The 21,733-nt window shown below is 29.1% G+C and overlaps 1 protein-coding gene across 1 annotated transcript in view; it reads right to left on the bottom strand.

Moving 5' to 3' along the window:
* Positions 1-19,595, bottom strand: part of LOC107439709 (fatty acid synthase) — a 40,595-nt gene extending 21,000 nt beyond the window's left edge. The window contains exons 1-14 of the mRNA XM_071177918.1: positions 19,391-19,595; positions 16,405-16,606; positions 14,262-14,414; positions 12,993-13,166; positions 11,628-11,828; positions 9,149-9,271; positions 8,835-9,065; positions 7,504-7,937; positions 5,661-5,897; positions 4,497-4,686; positions 3,581-3,810; positions 2,450-2,751; positions 1,313-1,683; positions 298-540 (exon numbers count right to left, since the gene is read on the bottom strand). Coding sequence (XP_071034019.1) covers positions 298-540; positions 1,313-1,683; positions 2,450-2,751; positions 3,581-3,810; positions 4,497-4,686; positions 5,661-5,897; positions 7,504-7,937; positions 8,835-9,065; positions 9,149-9,271; positions 11,628-11,828; positions 12,993-13,166; positions 14,262-14,414; positions 16,405-16,537 — 3,022 coding nt within the window. The 5' untranslated portion in view covers positions 16,538-16,606; positions 19,391-19,595. The remainder of the gene's footprint in view (positions 1-297; positions 541-1,312; positions 1,684-2,449; positions 2,752-3,580; positions 3,811-4,496; positions 4,687-5,660; positions 5,898-7,503; positions 7,938-8,834; positions 9,066-9,148; positions 9,272-11,627; positions 11,829-12,992; positions 13,167-14,261; positions 14,415-16,404; positions 16,607-19,390) is intronic.
* Positions 19,596-21,733: the final 2,138 nt, after the last annotated feature.

The raw sequence follows: 21,733 nt of genomic DNA, 5'->3' as shown, positions 1-21,733 counted from the left end.
AAGAGACAATAATAGTTAGATTTATGATGCAATCAAAGTTTGGAAAATTGATTTAAGCAATTTTTTAAAAAAAATAAGTCAAAATGGAAAAGCAGCTAAAAATAATTTTTTCTTATGTTAACAATTTAAATAAAACGTTAAAAACCAGAAACAAGCAAAAACGAAAGATAATGTATGTTAGAAAAAACAGCACTTTATCAGGGGATACACTGTGTTGGCAGACAGTTAGCAGTTTTGGTTTCTAACTTTTTATTTAAATTGTTAAATTGAGAGATGATAATAATAAGAGCTGCCAACCTTCAAGATCAGATTGAGCTACGCCTTGAAAAGTGGGTCCATAGTCATAACCCCGAAGTTTTAGTTCCTTATAAATGTCTCCATGTTTCAGCTGCAAAGGAGCCTTCTTCCATCGTTTTAAGTAATCGACACTCAGTGGTTCTTCGGGTGAATAAACTCGACCTGTACAAACAGTCATTCCTCCCTCAGAAATTTCAAAGTCTCCACCAGCACTTGTTATGTCAATAAGGAATTTTGTTGATCCTAAAAGATAACATAAGATTTTTATTTCACTATTTCCACATTAAATTACATATAATGTTTTTGATTAAAATTTGATACTTGCCATACATAAAGTTCGGGTTTAGAAGAGTAAAAATATACTTGAAAATACATCGGTATAAAAACCCATTTCATTAACCATTACTCTAAATGTTGTTGTCAACAAATATGACTGAAATCAACATAAAACAACTGTTTCTAATGTCAAAATCTAAAATAAGTTTTCTTAATTTCAAATGTAAGGCTAGTACATACAATTTTAGTTGAATAATTGCAACTCTTCCATGCCAAGAAGCAGCAATTGTGGCGAAACAATCATGGGGGTTGGTGAGCATCAGTGAACAAGAGATCTAGCCCCCTAATAAATTACATTTCTTCCAAAAAATAAAACTGGTTTCAATATGAAAAAAATCTTTTAAAAAAATTTAATTATCAAACAAATAAGTTCCTTTGTAAAAAAAAAATCTAGTTTCTAATTGCAAAAAAATTAGGGGAGAAAAATAAGGGGTCACTGACCAACCGTAAAAAAAACATATGATAAAATAAAAGGCCTTAAAGAAATCAGAAAATTCATCTCCTCATGTTTCCAAAAGTTTTTCACGATTCTGTTGTGTTAACTTATAAATCCATAAAAAATTTGTAAAAAAATAAGTATGAAAAATTTGTACTTTTAGTTGACATACCAAAAAATTTATGATTTTGAAATTAATAAACGTTTAATGTTATGTGTTGAAGAAAAATTGTAAATATTTACCATTTTTCGTTAGCACGGTGGCTCTGTGAATTTTCACTTCTTCAAAATTTATAGGCAAAGAAGTCATTTCTTTTCCTTTCAACTCTGCCAGTGCTCTCCAAGCTAGAACTAGGTAGCCAGTTGCGGGGTAGAGGCAGCGTCCATCGATGCAATGGTTTAACAAAGAGTGATCTGGGGATTCCTCTGCTGCAACATTGACTTCCACAATCATTTGGGATTGATCAGCGAGGTCGTCCCAATTGGCAACCAACCAGCTATCTGAATGATCCCATTTAATGAGGGGCGATATCATCGGAGTGCTCTTTGGGACTGGCATCTGTACTGCAGGATAAAGCCTATCGATTTGGGGGTTCAATCCACTGCTATAAAGCCTGCAAGGAAAGTTAGAACTCTTTTAAAAATATTTTGATATAAGTGTCAGGGGTGACACAAAGTGAAAAACCCTAAATATTGATATCAATTTATAAGCCAAACATGTTTCTTACATAGCATATTTTTTTTTGAGTTACTAAATGAACTACTAATGAAGAATATCACACTTATATAGAAACTTAATTCAAGAAAAATTATACCAAAACATTGAATTTTAAACTTGCGTGAATATGAATCACGATATTGGGTTTAGAACTCGCGTGAATATGAATCGCGATATTTGGTTTTAAAAACGTGTAAATACAAATGGTGATATCAGGTTATTAAACCCCGTGAATGGGAATCGCAATTTGAGATTTTTAAATCTCGAGAATGTGAATCGCAACGTGTAACTTTTAAATTAAGTAGATGGGAAAATCAATATTTGATATTAAAATCACGTTATTAAGAAACGCGATATTAGCAGATACCAGCGCAGTGTTCCAAATATTCAAAATAGCGGAAATCCACTGAACTAAAATAATCAAATTGGCGGAAATAGCGTAGACTGTTTTTGGTTGATTTGCTGAAGTCCGCGAACCAATGCGCGGAAAATTCACAAATCCTGCTTCTAGTTTTTTAGATCCAGAAGAATGATACGAAAAACCTGGAATTTTGGGGTACACCTGGAATACAATCACTCCTGAAGTGTGACTTGAGAAAATAAATGTAGATGATTCCTTTTTATTAAAAAATAATAAATTAAAAAAAAGCATTTGTTGCTACCTTCCAATGCTGGACAGTAGGTGGTGAGTATTGTCTGTATTGCGCTTCATCAAGCCGATATATTCTGCATCTGGGCCAATGACTCTTTTCAAAATTGCCTGAAGAAGGTGATGCGGAGCTATCTCAATGACAAGTGCATTCTTGGGTACATAATGTAAAGCTTCATGGAAAAGCACAGGGGATACCAAGTTGTGGACAAAGTAGGAAGCACCAGCGAGTTTTGCTGAAGCGTCTGACCACTCATTTTCAGGATAAGATGAACTTACCCAACGACTAGACCTCGGCTTAGGATTTGGAATGACCTGAAATTTTTTAAAGAGATATGAATTATTTACATTAACTGCATAATATCACATAAACTGTTAACATTTGTGTATGCAAAGTAGAATTTTTTAGCTAAATTGGAAGAAGAAAAAATGGTCAATAGAACAATAATTATCCAAAGTATTTGGAACTAGTCTTACTTTGCATAATTAAAATCTTTGGAATGGATGGTCTTTTCTAGTTTTTGACAAAGAACTTTTTTCTTGATTATATTAGCCACCATAAAAAGATCGAAAGATTTTTCAGTTTGATTTCAGAGGGTGGAAAATGAAGCCAGAAATTGAGAATATCTTGCAAAAGGCAACAGAGTTGCACATGAGAGTGCAAGAATTTCACCAGACCCAGCTCTGTCGACCCACATGTGAACCCACAAGTATTTCATCAAACAAGCACAATGATTGGTGCTTTCATAAGCTACAGACCAACGGTATGCTTAAATACATTGTGTTTGAATGAATTGTGAAAACGTTGTATAGAACAATGTGAAAACCATGCTTTTGCATAATACATGGCGAAAATTGTCATTGTAAAGAAGAAGAAAAAAAACCTCATTTCCAAAAGAGGAAAATTAATCACTTTTTAAAACACCCAATAAAAAAAGCACCTTTAAGGGATTTTAAAAAACGAAAATCGAAAATAAGCACCTTAAAACACTTTTTAAAAAAGTTAAACAAAAAAAAAATCCTAAAAGTTTTGATGTTACTACATGGGGAACAATAATTAAGCTGCAGTAGAATTTCAAATATGAATAGTTCAGGTGAAAGAGGTTCTACTATAATTTCAGTTTTAAAAAAGATGTCTTATTACCTTGTTGAGGGCTTCTTGAAGCTTTCCAGCTGCAGGATATATATACTGACTGTGGAATGCATAGCCACAGCTATCTACTTCTCTGGCAAAAACATTATCAGCCTTGAGTTTCTCCACAAACTCTTTCACGCTACTTTTCGGTCCAGATATTGTCACTGAATCTTCAGCATTATGGCAAGAAGGATAGACACCCTTTGGACAACTCTCTTTTGCTTCTTCCCATGTAACACCTAAAATTTGGAAGATATAATTCACTACTCTTCAAACTTCATTTTTAATTGTTACTTTCAATACAATACCAAAACATAGTCTCAACAGGATTCATATTTACATCTAGAGCGTGAGCTTCCACCTCAACGTAGACATTTTTACAACAGCAGATAATAATTTTGGGGAAAAATTAAAAATCAAAAACTAAAATAAAAATTAAAAAATTTTTCGAGCTTTTGAGCTCTTTTTTTAAGAATGAAATCGGCAAAACGAAGCGCGTCAAAGGGATTATTTAAATATGAAACTCGGATGTCATAATATCGAAGTAAAAATACAAGATCTTCAAGATCATGTGGAAAAGCGTATAACGGCTTTAAAAAATAAAATCATACAGATTTACGATGAAATTGACACAAGTAAAGCACATCAAAAACGTGTTTAAGTGCGTAATTTATAACTCATGAGTTGCAATATCGTAATAAATATATCGGGATTTTAAAAGCCACATGGAAATTGGAAAAAATCAAAAATCTACATTTTCATAACTTCACTTATAATTTAAATTCATTATCATAATTTTTACATTCATCGTTTCATATTTCTTCTTTCATCAACATTAGAGATATAATTGATATATTTTACATGAAATAATACATTTTTAAAAAACTTTTGATTATCTCATAACTAGACATCCGAAAAGAATTACCAAGAGCAGCCATAGCTCCCTGTTCCAAATGAGATTCCTCAACAGCTTTGCCTCTCCAGAAAGCAGCAAGAACCATTTGTTCAGCATTAAAGCAACCATCTGCATATGCACAACCCAGTTCTCCCACACTGTGTCCAATGAAACCATCAGGCTCAATTCCAAGCACTTTCAGCACGTCAACTAGAGCAACCTAGTAAGAGTAACATGTTTTTTTTTTTACTATTAGCCATATTCAGCTAAATTTAAAAGGAAATGCTTAATGAATTAGTATTTCATTATTTTTAGATACTTTTTGAACATAAAAATGATACCTGAGCATGTTTTAAAATTAATCTATAATAAATTTCCATACTACACTATTATCAATTATCATTTTTTTTATTAATTATAAATGGGAATAAAAATTGCATATGATTTCTCTTTGTGTTCTTTTGTCAGGGTCTGTACTCTCACAAAGTAAGAAAAAAAAATAAGAATCTTTAATAACTTTTAATTTTGATTTAAGCCATGATCAGGGGTGATTGTGAGCCCAACTCAAAAATCCTGAAAATTTCTCCTTTAAAATCATTAATTACGTATTGCAAAAAAGTAACGTCTTTATAAATTTAAATCATTGATATTTTCAAAACATGAAATTCTAAATAAATTATATGCAGCATAATTTAAATGAATAATTATGCATAAGTTTACTTTTATCTCTAATCATATTTATTATTCTACTAGAAAAAATATTTACAAATGAAAGAGATGCCAAATATAAATTCAAGTTCTAATATTTCTAAATGAAAAATAAAATTTTTTTAAATACATAAATGTGATCAATAATTTCTTGAAATTTTTGGACCTCGAATTTCCGGAAACTTCCAGATCGCGTTTACCGAAAAATCCGGATTTTTTCCAGAGCACAATCATCTCTGCATGATGCAATCAATATTTTTTTCACACAGTGATAAAAAAATTACAACATTTGAAGGACACTGAAGAACATTTGAAGCAATACAAAAAATTAAGTACCAAAAATTAAATATAAGCATCAATATAAGGGTCCTAAAAATAAATTTTTTTTTGTATGAATTTGCCAAGCATAACTTGTAAAGTTCTATTTATAAAAGGGTAAATAAATAAAATTTCTAGGTTAAAGAATTTTAATGAGAATATAATCACCTGAACTGCTGCAATAGAAACAAATGCAGGAATGATGCTCCTTGTATTTGATGGGTTTTTGACACCATTGGTAACGAGATCAATCAGATCTAAACCATAAGGTTTTAAGACTTCAGCAGATTTCCGAATCGAGTGTGCAAAAACTTCCAAATTCATCAGTTGTTTTGCCATGCAAGGCCACTGGGTACCCATGCCAGAGAATATATACCAAACAGGTCGCTTTTCATTAGGTATTTGCTGCAAAATAGAAATCTTTGCATCAGAAATTTTAGAATTTTTTTAAATAATTTTAAAAAAATGGTAATTTAAAACTAAGATTAATAAAAATTAGAAATTTGTAGACAAAAAATAGATTCTAAACATAAACTCATTCCGTATGACTGTCAGATTAGATTTAAATGTGAAAATAGCATAAATAATTACATTAAAAATTGTATAAACTTAAATAATTCCGCCAAAAACATTTATCCAATTTACTTTTTTTATAAATTCGATTTTCTTTTTACAAAAACAAAAGTTTTTTTTCAGCAACTCTCAGACTCCCAACTTTAACTATTTCTGTTATGACATGAAATAAAAATTATTCAACTGTCTTTCTTTACTGTCTTACACCTTTCTTTCCTCATTNGATCTAAACCATAAGGTTTTAAGACTTCAGCAGATTTCCGAATCGAGTGTGCAAAAACTTCCAAATTCATCAGTTGTTTTGCCATGCAAGGCCACTGGGTACCCATGCCAGAGAATATATACCAAACAGGTCGCTTTTCATTAGGTATTTGCTGCAAAATAGAAATCTTTGCATCAGAAATTTTAGAATTTTTTTAATAATTTTAAAAAAAATGAATAATTTAAAACAAAGATTAATAAAAAATTTAAATTTCTAGACAAAAATAGATTTTAAACATGAACTCATTCTGTATGACTATCTGATTAGATTTAAATGTGAAAATAACATAAATATTAATTACATTAAAAATTGTATGAACTTAAATAATTCTGCCAAAAACATTTATCCAATTTACTTTTTTTATAAATTACATTTTCTTTTTACAAAAACGAAAGTTTTTTTCAGTAACTCTCATACTCCCAACTTCAACTATATATCTCTGCTATGACATAAAATAAAAATTATTCCACAGTCTTTCTTTACCGTCTTACACCTTTCTTTCCTCATTCAAAAAATAGATTATCACAAAAAATTGAAAGGATGTAACTACAGGCATAAAATTTTATCCATATATATAGACATATTTATATTATATATAATTAACACCATTTAATTATTTGTTTTCTAGTTTTTTTTTAAAGTTTTAACATTTTTTTAATAAAATGTTTAATAATTTTTTTTTTAATTTTACATTCTTTCTCAGGTTTTCGCAATATTTTTAGCTTAACTCAATATTTATATATAGATATATATATGTTACTGTGAATGTTTGAAATATATACTCATATATATAATACTCATATACTAAATATATATCAATGTTTTTTAAGATCAAATGCCACTGCACATTTAACCAGCGCTCCAGACAATAATGTTTCTCCTAATCTATCCTTAGTAGATATTAAAATATAGAATAAATATAATAATATCAATAAATAAATTAACATCAGATGGGAAATAACAAATATTTCAGGCATTCACCAAAGCGACTATTTGATTGTTGACATTCACCGGCGAAAGTCGACAATTTTGGTCATTCAAGGCAACATATATATATATATATTAAACTCTAGATTATATATTTTTTTCTAGACACACATTTTCATTAGCATTTAAGGAAATACAATATTTAATAATTACAAGAATGTTATACATAAAAAATATTCATCGAGGTACCTTAATATCTGATATCACTTGATCCTCGACAATTAATTTATATCCTCGGTATGGTTTTGCTGTTGAAGTGAAAACACTTTTATGAAGGAGAGCATAGAACTCTGCAGGCGCAGCACTCTTGTCCAATTCATCGAATAAATATTGTACGCTTTCTTCGGTTCGTCCACTATAAAGAACTAATTGAGGAATTGTTCTTTCTTCTATCTTGTCTGAAAGATGTGTATTGGACTTAAGAACAGCATGCACATTGACACCACCAAAGCCAAAACAGCTGAGAGCTGCATAGCCGCCACTCCAGGGCGTGGGCTCTGTCACAATTTTAACTTCACCATCAACAAGTGCTTTTATGTTAGGGTTAGGATTGTAGAAATGTAAATTTGGAGGTATAAGTCCCTTTTCCATCGCTATAAGTACTTTAACAATGCTGCAAAGCCCTAAAATTGCAAACATATATAAGACACAAATAAATAAGTATAAAACAAAAGTATAACATACAGTACCGTCCTCACGCCTTGAGAATCTTACTTTTTTTATATGGTATTAAAAAAAAAAAAAACTAAGAGCAAAAACATTCCATTATATATTTTTTTAAATAAATATATTCTCGTGTAAAAAGTGTGAATTTTTTTTTCTATAAATAATGATTGATTATCATGCAAACACCAGTAATTTGAATAGTTTATCACCAGAAAATTTTGAAAGGTCAACTGAAATCTATTTCTCTACGTTAAAATTAAGTTTTTGGATACACAACTAATTTCTCTAGATATGCTTGACCACCACCAATTCCGTTTAGTATTAATACCTAATTAGTTAACTAAAGTAATGATTGAAAGCGTTTAGAATTACACAGCACAGTAACTTTAACAGTGAAGACAGTAACTTTTAAACTAGTTATGTCTGATGTGCATTGAAAGATAATTTAATAACTGACTTTAGTTTGACATAATAATTCATAACTTTTTTGATTTGTTAAAGCCTTATGTTTTTTAATTTAATTATTTTAATTAGCTTCTTAGCTTTGAAAATTATTTTATTACTGATTGCAACTGGTTAGCATCCAAATTTTTTTTTAATTATGCATACTTTAAAAATGCTTTATTTTATGTGCATTGAGTTTTTGGGGAGATAAAAATGTGTTTAAGTTTGTTCAAATTATCGCATATCTTAAAAATGCTTTATTTTATGTATGTGAAGTGATTTAGTTCGATTTCAAACAGTCTGACATATTAAAAGGATCCAAAACGTTTCTGTGCCATGACGCCATTAAGATGGTTCTGAACTAAAGTACAGCAAGTAATAATCAGCAGCCTTTAAGAAATAACACTTACCTGAAGTAGGTTCAGAATGTCCCATGTTACTCTTCACAGATCCAACCAAAAGAGGTTCACCACGACCCGAGCAGAAAATTTCAGAAATTGCAGACATTTCAATGGGATCACCAACCGGCGTGCCTGTGCCGTGTGCTTCAACATATGAAATGCTCAGAGGATCCAACTTGCATTCTTCATAAACTTCTTGAATTAAACGCTTCTGCACAGCAGCAGATGGATAAGTAATACCTGGAGAGAGAAAAAATTGTTACATTAAGGGAACAAAATGGCGAAATTACATTATACATAAAAACGTGAAATATAAACACTACCTTGATCTTTAAATCCATCAGTGTTTGTTTTGATATGTACAATGGATGCATACTTTCTCCTTGCCATGTTTGATTTTTGCAGAAAAAGAGTAACAATCGCTTCACTCCTTCCGTATCCATTACCTATTAAGAATTAAAAACAGAAAAGAGATTTTACTGCAATTGTATGCACACAGCTTCCAGCTAATAAAATTCTTGTTACTTAACGTGCAAGCGAATATAGTTTAAAATTATATCGAGTGTTTCAATTTTAATTTAAAACAATTTCAATTTAAAACAATTTCTAACTCTTAACGTCTCTTCAAATTACATTTTTTTTTTTTTTCCAGTCATCTCCAAAAATTTAAGTTTTGGAGATAATGTAACTTCGTTGAGGAAGGGGAGCAAGGCAATGGAGAGCACAAAGCTACCAATCTTGAATTTGAAAACTTTTGACAATTTCAAAAGAAAAAGAAAAGAATTGTAGTGCAATTTTTACTGTCTTCATGTTAAAATTGGACATTTTATTCAATTTTGAATAAGTTGAATTTCGATAAATTGGAACATTTTGTTGGTTACCAATTGTGCTTTAAGTTATTCCCAATTTTGTCCACTTTTGGGTTTACTACTACTAATGTTCAACTCTGTAACCTTGTAATTTTGAACCTAATCCTGAAGACAAGGCAACTCCTGGATCAATTATTACCTTTGTGAAGAACTTTTTGATGGAACTAACCTGTTTTTGAGTTACATGGATAGGAAAACCTCCCATGGTTAGCCTGACATCAAGGAGACCCTAACCCACAATCTGTATACCACTGAGGGTATTTTACATCAACACTGTGGCCAGTGCAAGTGAGGTGCAGAACTCATATTCGAATCAGGTTTACCTCATTAAAAGGCGAATGCCCTATCCCTTAAGTTATTGTATATTGTACATAAGAACAATTTTATTACAGTATTAAACAGCCCCCCCCCCCAAAAAAAAAAAAGATNTCGGAATAGCGATGGTCCCGATCGTTCCGGATAATCGGTTCCCTACTGTATATATTACCTAGCGCACATCTATTTTTGGGCCAATCCTAGGTAACTAACAAATCAAACCAGCTTCAGTACTACAGTAAGAACGTGCCGTAAAACAAAATTCCTCTATTTACCCTTTTAAATCCATTTGCGCTTCTTTTTTTATATTTTGTAATCTTGCAATCTTATGACGAAAATATTTTGAATCATTCTTGAAAGCTTCCCCCCGTACATGTAAGTTCACTTGAATTCGCTACTCGCTTTATAGATTTCATTCTGTTTTCTCTTTACATTTTATTTTCTGTTTTTTACATGATATATTACTTACTTAATGTGTTCTATTTTGTTTCAATTTTTTTAGAACTCCTTACAATGCAGATTTAGCATTAGGCCAATTCAATTTTTTCTACAGCATCAGCAATTTGGAAAAAAGAAACAGGTATTAAAAATTTAAGTTCTAGAGATGAATGTAACCTCGTTGAGGAAGAGGAAAAGGGCAATGGAGAGCACAAAGGTACCAATCTTGAATTTGGAAACTTTTGACAGTTTCAAAAGTTAAAAAAAATATATAGTGCATCTTTTACTGTCTTCATGTTATAATTGGACATTTCATTCAATTTTGGATAAATTGAATTTCGATAAATCAGAACATTTTGTTGGTTACCAATTGTGCTTTAAGTTATCTTATAACTGTCGTTAAACAGCCGACCCAATTTTGGGTTTACAACTACCAATGTTCAACTCCGTAGCCTTGTAATTTTGAACCCAATCCTGAAGACAGGGCAACTCCTGGATCAATTATTGCCTTTGTGGAGGACTTTTTGATGGAACTAACCCACATGGGAGTTACATGGAGAGGAAAACCTTCCATGGTTAGCCTGATATCTAAGGGACTATAACCCACAATCTGTATACCACTGAGGGTATTTTACATCAACACTGTGGTCAGTGCAATTAAGGTGCAGAACTCATATTGACCAGCTTTTGCTGGTATTCGAACCAGGTGTTGGCGCCGTTGGCGATTTTGAGTTTCACTAGTAGCGGCAACTCCGTTCCCCCCGCACACACTTCACTTAACCTTTCGTTTAAGCTCTCGTGCTCATTGTTTTTTGTAATTTAACTATGATTTGATAACTATTGTTTTATGGTTAATTGTAACCATATTTTGGAACATCATGATTCATTCGGAATGATTTAAGTAACTGTTTTCGTTATTATTATTTTTGTTTACTATAAAAACTGTTATTGTTTATCAGCTATTTCCTTTAGTTATTAGTTGTCACCTATGGAAACTTTCTTATTAAGGTAGGTTGGACCCTACACCAGGTTTACTTCATTGAAAGGCGAACGCCCAATCCCTTAAGCCACCATGGCTCTGCTTTAAATTATTGAAGTTTCCCAGTATATATACATAAGAACAATTTTAGTACAGTATTTAATAGTTCCCCCCCCCAAAAAAAATTTAAAATATGCCTACCAGCAGCATCAAAAGATTTGCACATGCCATCATCAGAAAGCATGTTTAATTTGTAAAACTGTAGTGCAGTTCCAGGCCTTAAACATAGGTTAGCTCCTCCAACGATAGCCGCTTCACATTCGTTGTTTTGCATAGCACGGACAGCTTCATATAAGGCTAATGCGCCAGATGAACATGCAGTGTCCATCAAGAAACTTGGACCTGCAATGAAAGATGGTGTAAAAATGATAAAAAAATCAAAGTATCATACAGGGTAATTAAAAGCTATTTCTTAAAATCTAATGTGCAATAACTCATGAAATAAACATGGCAATTAAGTTTGATTGCTAGTATGTCTGAACAGCAAATAATTTTTTTTGTAAAATTTTTTAAGTCGTCGTGTTATTAAATTCTATACAGATAATAAAATAAAGAATTAGTGTTTCTGTGTGTGTGTCTATATACCGGATTGCAGATATATCGTAGGCACTAAAAATTGACCTTAAATTTAAACAATGCGTTTTTTACCAAGATAAATATTTTATATTTAGTCTATATGCTCTTTATGGGATTATAAGAAAAGAAAAAAAAAGATTCATTTAGATATTTTGTAATTATTGTGGCTATTAGCCATTTGAACACGTTTGACCAAGATAGACAAGAAGCAGCGAATACACTTAGGTCAACCTGCTGGTCGCTGCAGGGTGTTAGTATTACATATAAGTAAATTTTTATTGAAAGTTTAAAGCTGTGGTTTAATTCTTCACAGAAATGCTCTAGCATATTCGAGGGACTGTTTGAAGTTCAATTGTGTTCAATGAACTACAGCAGAGAAAAAACTTGTTCGTGCCAATTACTGTAAAACCTCAATTTTACTTTACAAAAACCTTTGTTTCTGAAACAAGTGCAAGGTAAAGGACTTATCTATTTATATTATAATAAGCGTCAGCGCAGCAAGATGATCAACTTGCAGAGTAATTTAAGAGTTTGTTAGTACATTGCAGCCTGAAAGATATATTTCAAGGAGAGAAAAAAAAAACCTTGTTTGTAACTTGAGGTATTGAGTAAAAATATAAAACATTGAAGGTTTTTAAAGTAATTAATTCTTTATTAATTTATTCATAGATACATATTGAAGTGAAAATTTTATGTAACTATCCTCCCTACTCCAAATCTCTTTAAAAATGTGAAAAATTATCTTTCTCATTATTTTTAAACTTTTTCAAATAATTTTTTTAAAAAAATAAATATCAAATGGTGAAGCATTGGTACTTAAATTGCTAATTTTTACCATTTAATTTAATAATATTTTAATAATAATAATTGTTAAATCACTTAGAATATAATACTTGAGTCGCAAATTCAATAATAACTCTTAACTCATACCTTTGAAATCAAAAGTGTAAGATATGCGGTTGGCAAACATGGCTCTACAGCAACCAGTCATAGCGTAACCATTAATTTTCTTTGGATCTCGAGTGAAGTATTCATCACTTTCAGAAGAACAGTTACCAATGAAAACGCCAATATTCTTCCCTCTAAGCTCTTCTGGATCATACCCTGGCAAAAATAAAGTGAGCTATTAGTCTATTTGACTATTTAAGAAAATAATTATATTTTTTTATATTCTTTTTTTTCTGAAGAACACTAACTTTTACTAACTTTGGTTAATACTATTTTATATAAATAGTATTAACCAAATTATTATTTAATATTAATCCAAATTATCTGAACCACACAAAATGGCAATAAAAAATTCAAACTTGCAATTTTAACTTTGTGGTTCGAATTGTTTTAAAATTAAAATAAAATTAATAACAGAAAATATGTACTTGTAAATTATTTATCTCTCATGTAACGTTATTTTTTTAATATGTTCGATGGGACATGAAGACTTTTCCCCATCGGTCAGTAATAGGAACGTATATTTCCTCTGTGTGAGGATAAGTAAGGGATGATTTGATAAGAGATTTCACCAAGTAAATGTTAAGACTCGCTTGAAATGGAGATATTTTTTTCAGAAAGTCTATTTAAATTTATTTTTTTTAAATTTCGCTAGACACCAAAAAATTATCTATTTTTCATATTGTAAATTTAATTACACAAATAATGAGTGATATTTTTTAATTTTAAAAGGGGCTGTATCCATTCATTTACAAAATGTGAAGGGGTTGAAGTCCCCCCCCCCCTGGTTTCGGGGTCTCTGGATTCACAAAATTTTGGTAAAAACAACTCAAGACAAAAGAAAAAAATCACCCTGTTTTTTCATTCATATTATTCACTCTATTTTAATTTTTACAAATATTCATTCATATCGTTTCAACTTAACATGGAGCTATCATACTAGCAAATTGAGCAGTCTAGGTCAATTTCTTATTTCAACATTATGCAGAAATCGATAATATTCAGCAAAAAATAGTTTCCTTCATTTTCAATTGCACTTAAGCGACATGATACAAATTTATGATTTCAGTATTCGTAGAACCTTTAACCAGACAGTTGTCATATGGTCTGCATAACACCATAGAAACAGTTAGGTATGCAAATGGCTATTCAAAGTTAGAAAAAAATCTATAAACAAATGAAACAATGTTCACTTACATTAAGACAAATCATATTTATAAAATTATAACAGGAATAATAATAAAAAAATACCTGAATCAACTATTGACTCGTGAGTCAATTCTAAAAGAACTCTGATTTGTGGATCAAGCTGATGAGCCTGTTTGTGATGCACTCCAAAAAATTGGTTATCAAACTTTGTAATATCCTTCAGCATTCCCATTCTTCTTGGTAAACCATAAAGACCTATGGAATTATTAAAAATTAGTAGTTTTTAACTAAAGCATCACTTCAATGTATTAACTGCCGAGTTGTCAAAAACCCAAAATTTTAGTGCATGGATAATTGGCTATTATAAATATGAAGTATTTATAAATAAACATACACATAAAAATACAAGGGATCAATCAATTATGTACCTGAACTATTTTAATATTAAACTCTCTTTTCGCTTTGACAGTTACTGTCAAAAATTTTGGTGAAGAAAATATAAAATAATTATAAATAAAAATGTGTAAAATTTCAATTCATCCAATCTGTTATTTATTTATTTTTTCCATTGAAAATAAAAATACGAAAACAATCATCGTAAAAATAAAAACGCATAACGATTATCTTATTCATTATTTGTAAAATCAGTTTTCTCATATTCCCAATTTAGCTCCCCTTTTCCCCGAAGCATGCAATTACAAAAAAGTAACTTCGAAGCCCTCTGTACTCCAAGTTCATTTTTCAGTTTTGCATAAATAAGGTCGAAATTCGTAACTATTCTTTTGATTGATGCTGAGCTGCACAGACTGTAATATGGACATACTAAAACTATTATAACATAATTATAAAATAATATGTAATTAGGAAATTTGTTCTAATAACTATAAATATTGATAGTAATTTAATTAAATCCTTAAATTTATTGATTGAAAAAATTATGTTATGAACTCATTTAAACAAACGTTTGTGCGTTGTAATTAGTTTAACCATCTGGGAATATCCATGTACATATAATTAGGAGTGTAGAAAATTCTCAGATCCTAATATTTCTTCATACCAAGTTTTCCTTTAGATTGATATTTCCCCAAAATTTTAGAGGTTTTCCTCTTTGTTTTTTTTAACAGTACAATAACTTTTTGTTCAAAATATTTTTGGAAATTCAAGTTTATATAATGAAAAAAAATTAGTATTTTATACAATTCTTGAATAAAAGAGCCTATCCGATAAATACAATAAAAATAAAAATATATTGAAATAGTAATAATTTATCAATTTAAATTTAAAGTCCCTCTCATAAACTTAAGGAATTCAAAATAATAAATACACAAATTGTTTTAAAAAGGAAAAAATTTGCAGAGTGACACATTTTTCTAACATTAAAAAATTTTGTAGAAATGTTTTAAAAAGACCCAACATGGCTGAAGATTAATCATACACTACTCCCTTACATATAAGTAATAACAACAAATGTCGAGAATCAAAAATGAGCTTAAGTGGAGATTAGACAATTATTGCCGACCAGTTTTACCTAATCTAAAAAAACTGCCTATATTGTGGCATCAAAGAACTAAATTTAGATTGATAATAATTAACAACTCATAGTTATTACCTTTTATATAAACTGAATAGTTATAATATAAGAAATAATATTGATTTAAAATATTTTGAATTCTGTGTTTTCAGAAAAACCAATTAATTGTTTCAATAATTTTGGCTATATTTTTTACAAACAATTTACAATATAAATCATAATTATTGTAGACTGTAATAACTTAATGCTGGTAAAAAAATATTTAATGAAATTAGTTATATTTTTGTTTTAGATGATAATGTCAGTCCTTAAAACAATGCAATCCAGTTTGCAAAAATTTTTTAATGATTTTTCAGCTCGTAACTACGTAATTTGACCCAATTTTGAGCAAAATTATCTAAAAAGCACTCTGTGGTAATAAGCAGCTAAAATAAAAACAAAAAAATTCCACTAAAATGCTAATGATATAAAATTAAATTTTAAAATACATCAAAGAATAATTCAGGATATTTTTTTTAAATATTTAAGCAATATTCTATAATTAAATTAAAAGACAATAAAAATTTAAAATAAAAAAAGTAAAAACAGTAATTCAGACAATAGCAATCTGACTAGAGGTAATGTACCTAAAGGTGGGATGTTAATAGGTTTATTTATCTATATAAAAAAAAATTTTATTTATTTGAAAATAGGATATTATCAAAATATACTGACCAGGTTCCCATCTTCTGTTGTCTTCAGTGAGAAGGTCAACCTTGTTAAATAAATTATCACTGAATTCAGCAATACTGTCCGATTCAGGAAATCTACCAGAAATTCCAGTAATCACAACTTCAGAATCCATCATGGAATGTTAAATAAATAAGTATTTCTTCAATGAAAATGAAATTTATACAAAATGAATTGGCTTCGTTTTCTGAAATGAAGAAAGAAGAAATTAGATCAAAAGGCAGTAATAATTACAAAATAAAAATGTTATGCTTTTTTTTTATAAGTTACCTTTATCTTTTTACATTTTTCAAAATTATAGCTTCTATTTAGTTACCTTTCTCTTTTTACATTTTTCAAAATTAATAGCTCTTTTTTTTAAGTTACCTTTCTCTTTTTACATTTTTCAAAATTAATAAAATTTCAAGTTTTAAAATATTGACACTGGACAGCAGGGGTTAAGTCAAGGGGAGGGAGCAAAGAGGATGAATGCATATGGCCTGTGGGTCAAGGAGCATGGTTACAAAAACAAAGAACACTTCAGTTTAAAAAAATAAATTTATACAAAAATTAAAATTTTGCATAAATTTTTCAGAAATTTATTAAATCCAATTAAATTTTTCTATAGAGTGGTAAAAAAAAAAGAAGAGATCTGATAGGGTAAAGTACATTGGCCATGATGCAACATTGAAAACTGTAATTATATCAAGTATTACAGATTGTTTTATAATCTATTGTCCAAAAGATTACAAAAAGAGTTACTGCTTTTTTTTCTTCTGAATACTAAAAATATATTGCCTAAAACTACTTTCTCATATTCAGTTTTTTTTCCTTCTATTTCTCATTTTTCTGAACAATAACACTGAAGAGGGCCTCTACAGTGATGAGAGGCCAGGAAATTTCACTGGTATATTTTCTCATAAAAATGAGAAAATATATATATAAAACGGGGAAAAAACTTTTATTCTAAAAATACCTTTCTAAAATAATACGAAATAATTACAAAAGAATATATATATTGAAGAAAATAAAGAAAGCTCTACAATACATACACCAAATAAATCGCCAAGTTTTGGCGACAGCTGGTGGCATAAGAAACATAACAAGTGTATATATTTAAAAGAGTAGATCTTTCAGCGACAGTTGGGCAAGCATACATTGTTTTTTTTTAAATTTTCAATCTTGTGGCAGTAGGCGCAAACAGGTGTTAAATGAAAGCTTAGGAACCTATACCAAGTTTTGGTGACAACCTGGCAAAGGCACACAAAATAACACGGGAGATATATTCTTTAGGTATAAATTGTAGCCACACCCTAGCAAATCATGACATATTTTTTTTACTTCAAATATTTTAAAAATTACATTTTTTTATTTGTCACAATAAATGCTTAATATTTAATAACAAAACTGATTCTAACAAGAATTTTAATATGCTCCTAATCAATGGGTAATATTTTTATGGGTTTCGTTTATATTTTTTTTTACAAAGAAAAACTTATTACTAAATAAAAAAATTTTAAAAAGTACTGTAAGAGAAAGAACTATACATTTTAATAGGCATTTTTAAATTAAATTTTCTTATTTAAAATAATGACACATTTATTCTCATAAGCTTTTTTCGTTTGAAGTAATATGGATAGATGGCGCCAGGAACTACAGATTTAGAATTTAACTTTAAAAATAAATTTTTATAAGCTGGAGATAATCTAAAAGCATAACAAAATGATATATATTAATTATATTTATGATATGCAACCTATCGCTTTCAAGAAAATATTCTTTTAGGAAATTAAAAACTATATTTTATTTACATTGTACATACAAATTTTTTTATAACTAAAAAAAAAATATTTGTGATAATTTTAATTAAATTGGTTGGAGTAAAAACCGAAAAATTTTATTTTATTAAACAGTCAAAAATTATATTTCATATAAATCAATTTAAAAATACAATTTTAAAGTATAGAAATAAAATGTTTTAAATTTATTTATATATTAAAAATATATTAAACTTAAAAATATATTTAATGCATATAATTATATAAAATATATATTAAAGTTCTCAAAATATATTTCTTTTTAATGTCTCAAAAATTTTACTAAGCTTAGCAATTTCTAATTTTAATAGACGTAAAAGTATTCTTAACTTTATAAAACATGTTGCTGCTTACTTAATATTTTTAAAATTATAAGAATTACAAACTGAAATTTAATTTCATTGCTTAAAAGAAAAAAAGGAAAAAAAACCTTCTTAATAAATAATAATTTATCAATTCACAATTTTTAAAAGATGTTTACAATTATGTTCGTGATATAAACGTTCAAAATTCAGGTTAGTTTTAAATTTTGTCACTCATGAAGCTGTCACAATCAGTATTTGGCAGCATTTTAATTCCAGTTTAAATAAGAGTGTTGACATTCAGGTAAAATAAGCACATTCCAAATATTTAAATTTATTAATTAAATTTAAAAAAATAAGTAAAATTGATTTTTTTCAATAAAATATTTTTTACCTCTAACTCAAAATACCTCTACCTCTAAATTTTATATTTTCATAGAATTTGAAATGATTTATAAATTTTAAATTAAAAATTCAATTTAAACTTGCTAAAATACTTAACAGCTAAAAAATAGAAAGAAATTCATAAAATACTGAATAATTTTATATCAAATTATAAAAGCCTATAAAACAAAAAAATTCATAAAAAGTACTTTTCATTATTCATTGAACTTTTTATAGTGAATAAATTTATACAATTAGCAATTCATCAAAATGGAAACAAAGTAAAAACAAAAAAATTTTTTAAACACTCAATGATTCTAAATTATAGAAAATAAATTCGTTAATTCAAAGCTATAATTCGGATTATTTAAATACAAATATATATAACTAACGACTATTTTTTAAATCGCATTAGGTATTATTTTAGCAAACTTACAAAATATATTCATTAAGTCAAATGATTTAATAATTCTAAATTTACAGACTTACTTATTTGTACAAGAAATGAATAAATCCTTCAATAATTACAGAAAATATAATACACATATAGCCTGAATCAGCTGTTAAGAAATAATAACTACCGGCTAATTCGCCGCATCTTTTTTAATATTCCTCCGGATGAGAATCTATCTATGCCGCTGTAATGATCCGATGTGCGACCAAAGGATAAACAGCCAATCAGAACGACGAATTCCTATCACCTCACTCGTCACGTGGTAATGCACTACCAATACCCGCATCGCAAATTTTTCGTCTCGGTACGGTCATTTAATGGACACGCAACAAAATCATGAGTACACGAATGGGAAGAAAGAAAAAAAAATATATATGATAAAAATAAACAATAATTTTTTTCAAAAGAGAACGTGAATGTTACAGACATCATGCATGAGCTGATATTTTTTATTTATTTTTTTTTAAAGAATACCTTATGCTCTGATATGATACAAATCAATAAACCAACACTTCAGGAATAATTTTGGTTTATTTTTAGTACTTGGCGACTCCAACATAACCTGGATACAGAAATAAATTCTATGTTATATTGATTGCAATTATTAATAATGAAATGAATTAAATATATTAAAACAAATGAACTTCATTTAAATTTTTTTTTAAAAAAACTGACAGTAAATAAGAGTATTTAAATTTGGTTCTGATGATATTCGAACTTAATCAAAATTAAATGAAAGTGTGAAAATTATTGAATAAAACTAAGTAGGTATCAAGAATAATTAAAGCTCTATACTTTTTAAATTCTAGAAAACTTTTTTTTTTAAGCGAACTAAAATATTAAATGATGTTTTAAAGTGTAAAATAATAATATTTTTCTACATAACTCCATTAAGATTTAATACATTCTCAATACTCAGAGAAAGTTGTTATTGCAATAAATTATGTATCATAGCTTTGATTATCTAAAATGTTTGAGAAAAAAGTTTTTTGATGGATTTGTGGTGAAAAAATAATTATTATTAGTTAGTTCATTGGAATTTTGATGATTTTCTTTGTTTATTTATCATTATTATAGTTACCATTATTTTGCATACTGTAGAGCATTTTTTTTTTAACCTAACGACAAAATACATAATTTTTTTTCGGTAGCATGGACTTAGAAATTTTCTATCAGCATCATAAATTCAATAGCATGCTTCTAAAAAAAAATCTTTTTGGTCAATAAACCTAAATTTTAATTTCATGAACACTGGCTGTAAAGGTGATTTAAAGGCCTTCTTATAATTATGAACAGTCGCGTAAACAAAATGTTTTCTAAAAAGGAATAAATTAATTTTAAAAAATAAAAATTTCTAAAACTGAGATGGGAAAATTATTCCCACGATCAGACTAAGCGAATATTTTGTCTCTTCGTCAAATATTTATGTGTGACTCACTACATAAAATTTCTACAAATGCTATTTTGCAATAATTCTAAAAAAAAAAAAATTTTTTTTAAATAAAATAAAAGGTGACTTGTTGTTTGTTTGATGTTTTTGTCATCGAAGTGAGATTCATTGTATCGACTTGGATGAGCGTTTGTTTTGTGGGACTTATTTTAATGAAACAAAACATCGAAAAGTATGATTTCGCGTCAATGTTACCTCTGTATCGCATAAGTTAAATTGTAGAAATGTACGCTTTTCTGAAATTGTGTAATAAAAGCATTGTGACAGCCCCTTTGAGCAGGCAAAAGCTCCACCATTCCATGACCATGATGGTGGCAATGTGGTCATCTTTGCGCACACGCCACCTTTATTTCCCAAGAAAGCTGGAACCCATCATTATGAAGCTGAGTGGGCATGTTCGTCGTTGGCGGGGGAGGCGGGGGGGACTCTGATATAGGGTTACAGGACCTGATTATCGCCTAGGCCAAATAGGCATGGGCCTAGGGCCCATAATTTCTGAGGGGCGTCAAAAATTGGTAAAAAATCTAATGAACGGTGAGATAGTTTTGTGTTGGTTTAAGTACTAAATAAAAAAATAATTACAGCTTACATTAAAAAAATAATTCTGCTAATCAGTGACTTTTCAGCAAAAATCACTGGTTTCAATTGTATGTGGTCACCAAAGTAATTACTTTATTTTAACATAGCATTGTTATGTTGTTTTATATTTTGCTTTAATTCATAGATACATAAACTTTATCTTAGAAAATAATCTTCAGTTGCCCTTTTCTATTGTTTGGACTAATTACTCAAAATATAATGTAAACTTCAGTAATTTAATTTCAAAATATTTTCTAAGGGTCCCGGCGAATTTGGTGGGCCTTGGGCTTGAATTTGTCTTGATCCCTTGCCACAACCTTTTGAGTGAAGGGCCACAAGCACAGCAGAT

Source organism: Parasteatoda tepidariorum, chromosome 2 (assembly GCF_043381705.1).
Source record: "Parasteatoda tepidariorum isolate YZ-2023 chromosome 2, CAS_Ptep_4.0, whole genome shotgun sequence".
In the NCBI taxonomy this organism is placed as follows: Eukaryota; Metazoa; Arthropoda; class Arachnida; order Araneae; family Theridiidae; genus Parasteatoda; species Parasteatoda tepidariorum.
The sequence above is the reverse complement of the archived record's forward strand: the minus strand, read 5'-3'. Positions and strand labels throughout refer to the sequence as shown.